This window comes from Camelina sativa, chromosome 18 (genome assembly GCF_000633955.1).
Source record: "Camelina sativa cultivar DH55 chromosome 18, Cs, whole genome shotgun sequence".
Taxonomy (NCBI): domain Eukaryota; kingdom Viridiplantae; phylum Streptophyta; class Magnoliopsida; order Brassicales; family Brassicaceae; genus Camelina; species Camelina sativa.
In genome coordinates this window covers 17,666,521-17,673,958 of record NC_025702.1, presented here as the reverse complement: position 1 = coordinate 17,673,958, position 7,438 = coordinate 17,666,521, and the positions used below count along the sequence as shown (strand labels likewise).

General features: G+C 38.9%; 3 protein-coding genes across 4 annotated transcripts in view; all 3 read left to right on the top strand.

Annotated features, from left to right (window-relative positions):
* LOC104762266 (sugar transport protein 3) lies at positions 595-2,868 on the top strand. The gene is made up of 3 exons (XM_010485522.2): positions 595-924; positions 1,189-1,520; positions 1,620-2,868. The coding sequence occupies exons 1-3, from the start codon at positions 780-782 to the stop codon at positions 2,691-2,693; spliced, it is 1,551 nt and encodes a 516-aa protein (XP_010483824.1). The 5' UTR covers positions 595-779; the 3' UTR covers positions 2,694-2,868.
* Positions 2,969-5,746, top strand: LOC104762265 (quinone oxidoreductase). 2 transcript variants are annotated; one of them, XM_019240475.1, is made up of 6 exons: positions 2,969-3,250; positions 3,686-3,827; positions 3,917-4,105; positions 4,756-4,793; positions 4,966-5,223; positions 5,312-5,746. In XM_019240475.1, the coding sequence occupies exons 1-6, from the start codon at positions 2,984-2,986 to the stop codon at positions 5,615-5,617; spliced, it is 1,200 nt and encodes a 399-aa protein (XP_019096020.1). In that variant the 5' UTR covers positions 2,969-2,983; the 3' UTR covers positions 5,618-5,746. The 2 variants fall into 2 exon arrangements, with proteins under 2 accessions (XP_019096020.1, XP_010483823.1); XM_010485521.2 differs by lacking the exons at positions 4,756-4,793; positions 4,966-5,223 and adding an exon at positions 4,316-4,573 and having other exon boundaries at positions 3,917-4,143.
* LOC104763620 (autophagy-related protein 3) overlaps positions 5,822-7,438 on the top strand; it is a gene marked incomplete at its 3' end in the record, with an annotated part of 3,227 nt that continues 1,610 nt past the window's right edge. Inside the window, exons 1-5 of the mRNA XM_010486971.2 lie at positions 5,822-6,102; positions 6,595-6,665; positions 6,739-6,855; positions 6,943-7,106; positions 7,347-7,432. Of these exons, the coding sequence (XP_010485273.1) occupies positions 5,942-6,102; positions 6,595-6,665; positions 6,739-6,855; positions 6,943-7,106; positions 7,347-7,432 (599 nt within the window). The remainder of the gene's footprint in view (positions 6,103-6,594; positions 6,666-6,738; positions 6,856-6,942; positions 7,107-7,346; positions 7,433-7,438) is intronic.

Sequence of the window (7,438 nt, the reverse complement as noted above, 5' to 3'; positions counted from 1 at the left end):
ATCTAGTTTTCTCTTACATAATAGGTCTTGAAATTATTTACTTCTCCTTTATCTTCTTTTATCATCTCAATTGTGACTTAACCTTTCTAGTTTGACACTTTATCCCCTTGATGTTATTCCTAGTGAAATACAAATTAGACTAAAGATTTTTTATTTATATAAAGCAGTTCCATTTATGCCATAAATTAGTTTTTGATAAAAATTTATTTTTGAAGTTATTTTACATGATTGATATTTGATAGTATCAACTTCATTCCACATACCCATGAAAATGATGGTTTTTTTCTTTTCTACATAGTCAAATTTCAAAGCACCATATCAATTACTATTAAGGAATTAAACAATCAAAGTTTGCAACTTGGTACTTGGTAGGTCCAATCTCATCGTAAGAGCTTTATCATCCAATCGTCGAAAAAAGAAAACATAACCATCTCTTTCTTCCTTCTATGTTATTTTTGTTTCTTCAAATAAAACCAAAAAAAAAAAAAAATTATGAAGGTAGACAAAGAAGAAAAATGTGGCTATTGACTTATCTACGCTATGTAAAAGTCTTTCTGCATATGTCTTTTATTGTCCACTTTCGAAATCTCTCATCAGCCAAAACAAAAACAAACAAAAGTTTCCACACTCAAGTCAATTAAAACACACTTCAATTATATGGTCCAACAAGTTAGACATACTAAAAACTAAATATGACATACTAAAAACTAAATTCTAACAATTCACATACCCAATTTGAATATTATTTGTGTTGTGTTTGAGTGTCTCTCTATGTGAACATGGGAGAAGATGAAGAAGAAGAAGCAAGAAAAGAAGCCATGGCTAAATCAGAATCTGGTGGGAAGATAACTTTTTTTGTGGTAGCTTCATGTGTCATGGCCGCCATGGGAGGTGTCATCTTCGGCTATGACCTCGGAGTTTCAGGTTTGTATTCGTATAAACACTTATAGATTCAAGAAAATCCTTTAACAAAAAAAAAAACACTTATAGATTTCGATTGCTTCAACTCAAATATTGTGTTTATGTTTGCGTTTACAAGAAAAAACATATATATATATATATATATATATATATTTTTGAAGTAGAAAACAATTCACTTCAAAATAAAATATTTATGCAAATTGCAATATAAAACGTCAAACGCAAACACTAAATCTAAACATTTTGTAACGATATATCCATGTATAGGTGGAGTGATGTCAATGGGGCCATTTCTGAAAAAATTCTTCCCAAAAGTGTATAAGCTCCAAGAAGAAGATAGAACAAGGAGAAGCAATAACCACTACTGTCTTTTCAATAGCCAACTTCTTACGTCTTTCACATCTTCTCTCTACGTTTCCGGTTTCGTCGCCACTCTACTAGCTTCGTCGGTCACTCGTTCTTGGGGCCGCAAGCCCTCTATATTTCTTGGCGGCTTGGCCTTTCTCGCCGGCTCTGCTCTCGGCGGCTCTGCTCAGAATGTTGCTATGCTCATTATTGCACGTCTCTTGCTCGGTGTTGGAGTTGGATTCGCAAACCAGGTGACAAAAGACATATTGGTTCTAAGTTTTAGAAACAAGAGTTACAGGGGTCAAGTCAATGTTTCACAATCTAATCTTGTTTGTGTTTTTTTTTAACAGTCGGTTCCTCTGTATCTCTCGGAGATGGCGCCGGCGAAATACAGAGGAGCAATCAGTAATGGTTTCCAGCTCTGTATCGGAATTGGATTCTTAACTGCAAATCTAATCAACTACGAAACCCAAAAGATCAAACATGGCTATGGTTGGAGAATCTCTTTAGCCACAGCTGCAATACCGGCTTCAATCCTCACGCTTGGCTCACTCTATCTCCCTGAGACTCCGAATAGTATCATCCAAACCACGGGAGATGTGCGAAAGGCTGAGTTCATGCTTCGCCGTGTCCGTGGAACACAGAATGTTCAAGACGAGCTTACTGATCTCGTCGAAGCTAGTTCTGATTCTGCTACAGATTCAAACGCATTTGTTATATTGCTTCAGAAGAAATATAGGCCTGAGTTAGTGATGGCTTTAGCAATACCTTTCTTTCAGCAAGTTACGGGAATCAACGTTGTTGCTTTCTACGCACCGGTTTTGTTTAGAACCGTTGGGTTCGGAGAGAGTGGTTCGTTGATGTCAACACTCGTGACTGGAATCGTGGGCACAGCTTCGACGTTCTTGTCGATGCTCGTTGTGGACAGAATCGGTAGAAAGACTCTGTTTTTGATTGGTGGGATACAGATGCTTGTGGCACAAGTTACCATCGGTGTGATCATTATGGTGGCTGAGGGTCACAACAACGGGGTGATAGGGGAAGGGTACGGTTACACAGTTGTGGTTTTGGTATGTGTTTACGTATCAGGGTTTGGTTGGTCGTGGGGGCCATTAGGGTGGCTTGTACCGAGCGAGATCTTCCCGTTGGAGATAAGATCTGCTGCACAGAGTGTGACTGTGGCCGTGAGTTTTGTGTTTACTTTTGCGGTGGCTCAAAGCGTACCACCAATGTTGTGTAAATTTCGAGCTGGAATTTTCTTCTTTTATGGAGGGTGGGTGGTTGTGATGACGGTGGCGGTGCAGCTCTTTTTGCCGGAGACTAAGAATGTTCCGATCGAACAGGTGGCTGGACTCTGGGACAAGCATTGGTTTTGGAGGAGAATGACGAAGAAACGTGATATTCAAGAAACCACCATACTTTAGGTCTTCTTAAGCTTAAAATCTCTATTACATATGGTGAAATTGTATATTTTTTTTTATAACAAATCTTTTTTTGCATACTATCCAAATCTATTAAACTAAAACTCTAAAACATTACACATGTTTAAGGTGTAAATTAAGATGGATTCCCATATCCAATTTAAGGTGTGTTTTGTTACATAGTAAAACTAATGGTGAATAATGTATATATATTGAAAGTTAAAGGACACAGATGGGAAAAAGCAAATAAAGTTACTAGGGGCAGAGAAGAAGAAAGAGGGGGCCATAAGAAAATGGCAGCATTGACTCTTCATCACTCTTGTCTTGAAGCGTCTGGACACCTGTCACATCGTCTATATCACTCAAAATTCTCGAGCTTTCCACGATATCTTCTCAAAGATCTCAGCTTTCGTCAAACCCCTGCCGATTTCTCGAGTTTTTTGTTGTCTGAACGCAGCACTGCGTTTGTTGTACGAGCTCTGAGTACAGTCGCGGTGGAAGAGTCACCGGAGAAGAAGATGGTGAAAGGTATTAGGGTTTACGAGCATGGCGGTCCTGAGGTGAGTAAATGTTCAATTTTGAAGTTCCGGGTCGGATTTGGGTCACTGAGATCTTATTGGATTGCGATTGTGTGTGTCTCTATATGCTTCTCTGAATCGAATTTAATTGATTCGAGATTCACCATAACATTTAGTTCCATAACACTAATAGCCTAAGTTGGACTTAGTAAAAAAGATAATCGCATCCGAAAGATCCTGACTTTTTTTGGTGAAACACAATCAAAGTGCTTTCAGCTTTTAGCAATTGGTATTTGAGCTTGAGTCGATATTTGATGGTCATTTATTGTATCACTGATGTGTATTTGAGTTCATGTAGACTCTGCTTTGAAAGTAGATTATGCTATCTTTGATTTTGAAACTGGTAGATTGTTTCTAGCAATCTGTTTGATCTTTATTCTCAGTATTTCATTGAGGTTTTGTTTCTTTTAATGGAAGGTTCTGAAATGGGAAGATGTGGAATTAGGGGAACCAAAGGAGGGTGAGATACGTGTGAAGAACAAGGCGATCGGGCTTAACTTCATTGATGTTTACTTCAGGAAAGGTGTTTACAAGCCAGCTTCAATGCCCTTCACACCAGGTAATGTACATTACTAGAACCTAATGAGAGAAAGGAATAGCAATTTTTTTTTCTTTTTTCTGAACTAATGTGTCATTTGCTTATCATAGGTATGGAGGCTGTTGGAGAGGTGGTAGCTGTTGGCTCGGGATTGACTGGGAGAATGATTGGTGATCTCGTTGCTTACGCTGGAAATCCAATGGGTGCGTATGCTGAGGAACAAATCCTTCCAGCGGATAAAGTGGTTCCTGTTCCTTCATCTATTGATCCTATCGTTGCAGCATCAATCATGCTCAAGGGTATGACTGCACAGTTTCTCCTTCGCCGTTGCTTCAAGGTTAGCTTTCATCTTGCCTATTTCTGTGAAAAGTTAGAAATTTTGGTGTGAAGTTATACGCAGAAGAAGACCAAAAGCTGGATCTGTGTATTCTTGCCTGTTGAACAGAGTAGAGTTTTATTATATATAGATTCTTGCCTGTTGACTCGAGTCCCTATTTGTATTTGGAAAGGTCGAGAGTGGGCACACAATCCTTGTTCATGCTGCTGCTGGTGGAGTTGGGTCTCTGTTGTGTCAATGGGCAAATGCACTTGGAGCCACTGTCATTGGAACTGTCTCAACTAATGAAAAAGCTGCTCAAGCCAAAGAAGATGGGTGCCACCATGTTATTATGTACAAAAACGAGGATTTTGTTTCCCGGGTCAACGACATTACATCTGGTAAAGGAGTCAATGTTGTTTATGACTCTGTGGGAAAAGACACTTTTAAGGTAATGCCACAGAGCCAGACTGTTTATGTTGTTCCATATTTGGTTTTCTTTTCGGATTTCTCATTGTGAAATTTTTATAAATTTCCAGGGATCATTAGCATGTTTAAAGAGCAGGGGATACATGGTGAGCTTTGGACAATCTNCTATTGATCCTATCGTTGCAGCATCAATCATGCTCAAGGGTATGACTGCGCAGTTTCTCCTTCGCCGTTGCTTCAAGGTTAGCTTTCATCTTGCCTATTTCTGTGAAAAGTTAGAAATTTTGGTGTGAAGTTATACGCAGAAGAAGACCAAAAGCTGGATCTGTGTATTCTTGCCTGTTGAACAGAGTAGAGTTTTATTATATATAGATTCTTGCCTGTTGACTCGAGTCCCTATTTGTATTTGGAAAGGTCGAGAGTGGGCACACAATCCTTGTTCATGCTGCTGCTGGTGGAGTTGGGTCTCTGTTGTGTCAATGGGCAAATGCACTTGGAGCCACTGTCATTGGAACTGTCTCAACTAATGAAAAAGCTGCTCAAGCCAAAGAAGATGGGTGCCACCATGTTATTATGTACAAAAACGAGGATTTTGTTTCCCGGGTCAACGACATTACATCTGGTAAAGGAGTCAATGTTGTTTATGACTCTGTGGGAAAAGACACTTTTAAGGTAATGCCACAGAGCCAGACTGTTTATGTTGTTCCATATTTGGTTTTCTTTTCGGATTTCTCATTGTGAAATTTTTATAAATTTCCAGGGATCATTAGCATGTTTAAAGAGCAGGGGATACATGGTGAGCTTTGGACAATCTTCAGGATCTCCAGATCCGATTCCATTATCTGATCTTGCTCCAAAGTCGCTCTTCTTGACAAGACCTTCCATGATGCAATACAATGAAACTCGGGACGAGCTCTTGGAATGTGCGGGAGAGGTTTTCGCCAACGTTCAATCCGGTATCTTAAAGGCACGTGTGAATCACAAGTACCCGCTGTCTCGAGTCGCTGACGCTCACGCAGATCTTGAGAATAGGTTAACCTCTGGCTCCGTTGTGCTCTTGCCTTGAAAACAAACTTAACGCAAAGATGTTAGTAAACTATCTTTCAATAAGGGCAATGTGATTCCTTTGTAATGAAAAATTCTCAATTGTACTTTCTTGGACCTGAATAAAACAAATAAATTAATGGGGCAAAAACGTAAATAAATGGAAGTACGAGGGCTATTCGAGAAATATATTAAAATATTACTAAGAGGCACTCAAATTTGACGGAATCTATAATTCTCCAGCTTAGGGATTAGGGCTCGCAATCGAATTCTTCTTCTTCGATTCGATAAATTCTTGTTCGATATAAACCACTGATTAGATCCGAATTCATCGCAAGCTCAAAGTATGGTGCTTTCGCAAAAGCTTCATGAAGCATTTAAAGGTACAGTTGAGAGGATCACAGGTCCACGTACGATCTCTGCGTTCAAGGAGAAGGGAGTACTCAGCGTCAGCGAGTTTGTACTCGCCGGAGATAATCTCGTCTCCAAGTGTCCCACCTGGTCCTGGTTAGTTCGAAATTTTGAATCTTTTTTTAATTGAGGATATGGAGAATATACATAGAGAGGCCAATTGTGATTTTGAGTTCGTGAATTTTGTAATCTATGGTTTATGAACTTTGATTCTTGATGAATCCTTGATGAATATGGATGAATGGGTCTCTCTTCGTTGTTCAAAAGTATAGACTTTTATGCAAATTATGTGAGATTGTGATAGGATCAATCAAATTGTGGCTTTTCTGGTGGGAGCAAGGTTACAACTTCCTTGAATGGGACTTTTTTTATATCGTTTTCTGATGTTTGATTATTTTATTGGATCAACTAGTTTTGCTGGGTAATGATGTATATCAAACTCTTATATCTTACTGCTCTATACTATATGTCTATAACAGATTGCTCGTTGCGCTTTATTTTATGACTTCTAGTTCAAACCAATTGGCGAAATCTATGTATTTTCTTAAATAGGTAAGCTTTGACATAATGGCTTTTACTTTTGATTAGGGAATCTGGTGACCCAAGCAAAAGGAAGCCTTACTTGCCCTCGGACAAACAGTTTTTGATTACTAGAAATGGTAAATTTGAAATCTTTAGTTTCTGTTTAGTTTCTGAATGCACATTGTTTGATGGACTTTTTACGGTTGGCAGTACCTTGTCTACGGAGAGCTGCATCTGTGGCAGAGGATTATGAAGCTGCTGGAGGTGAAGTGTTGGTTGATGATGAAGATAATGATGGTTGGCTGGCTACACATGGGAAACCGAAAGGCAAGGAAGATAATGATTTTGTTTTGAGAGATTAAAGCCTCCGAAATTCGATTTTTCCCTGATTTATCTCTTGTATCTTTTCCACAGATAAAGGCAAGGAAGATGAAAACTTGCCATCCATGGATGCCTTGGACATAAATGAGAAAAATGTTATCAAATCAATACCTACGTATTTTGGAGGTGGGGAGGAGGAAGATATTCCAGACATGGAGGAGTTTGATGAGGCTGACAATGTGGTAGAAGATGATCCAGTGAGTTTTTCTTTGCAGTTTGCACTCAGCTTTTTATTGCTCTTTGATAAATGCTTTTAAATTATACACTTGAACTTTCAAAATTTCCTAGGATATTACAGTGAGTTTCAAAGGTTATACTTTGACTCGATTGAACACTGGCCGTGTGTAGCTGTATTTTTACCTTAGGAGCATATTTCCATCTTCCAGTTATTTTGGTCTACCAATAGTTATAATATTTTAATTCCTTCCTCGAGTCAGGCAACTCTTCAGTCAACTTATCTTGTGGCTCATGAACCTGATGACGATAACATTCTCCGAACTCGGACATATGATCTCAGCATAACGTAAGC

Coding starts and splice junctions, on each gene's coding strand:
- LOC104762265 (XM_019240475.1), top strand. CDS start 2,984: ATGGCAGCATTGACTCTTCATCACTCTTGTCTTGAAGCGTCTGGACAC. Junction 4,106..4,755: donor AGCATCAATCATGCTCAAGG/GTATGACTGCAC, acceptor TCATGCTCAAGG/GTATGACTGCGCAGTTTCTC. Junction 5,224..5,311: donor TGGGAAAAGACACTTTTAAG/GTAATGCCACAG, acceptor ATAAATTTCCAG/GGATCATTAGCATGTTTAAA.
- LOC104762266 (XM_010485522.2), top strand. CDS start 780: ATGGGAGAAGATGAAGAAGAAGAAGCAAGAAAAGAAGCCATGGCTAAA. Junction 925..1,188: donor CTATGACCTCGGAGTTTCAG/GTTTGTATTCGT, acceptor ATCCATGTATAG/GTGGAGTGATGTCAATGGGG. Junction 1,521..1,619: donor GAGTTGGATTCGCAAACCAG/GTGACAAAAGAC, acceptor TTTTTTTAACAG/TCGGTTCCTCTGTATCTCTC.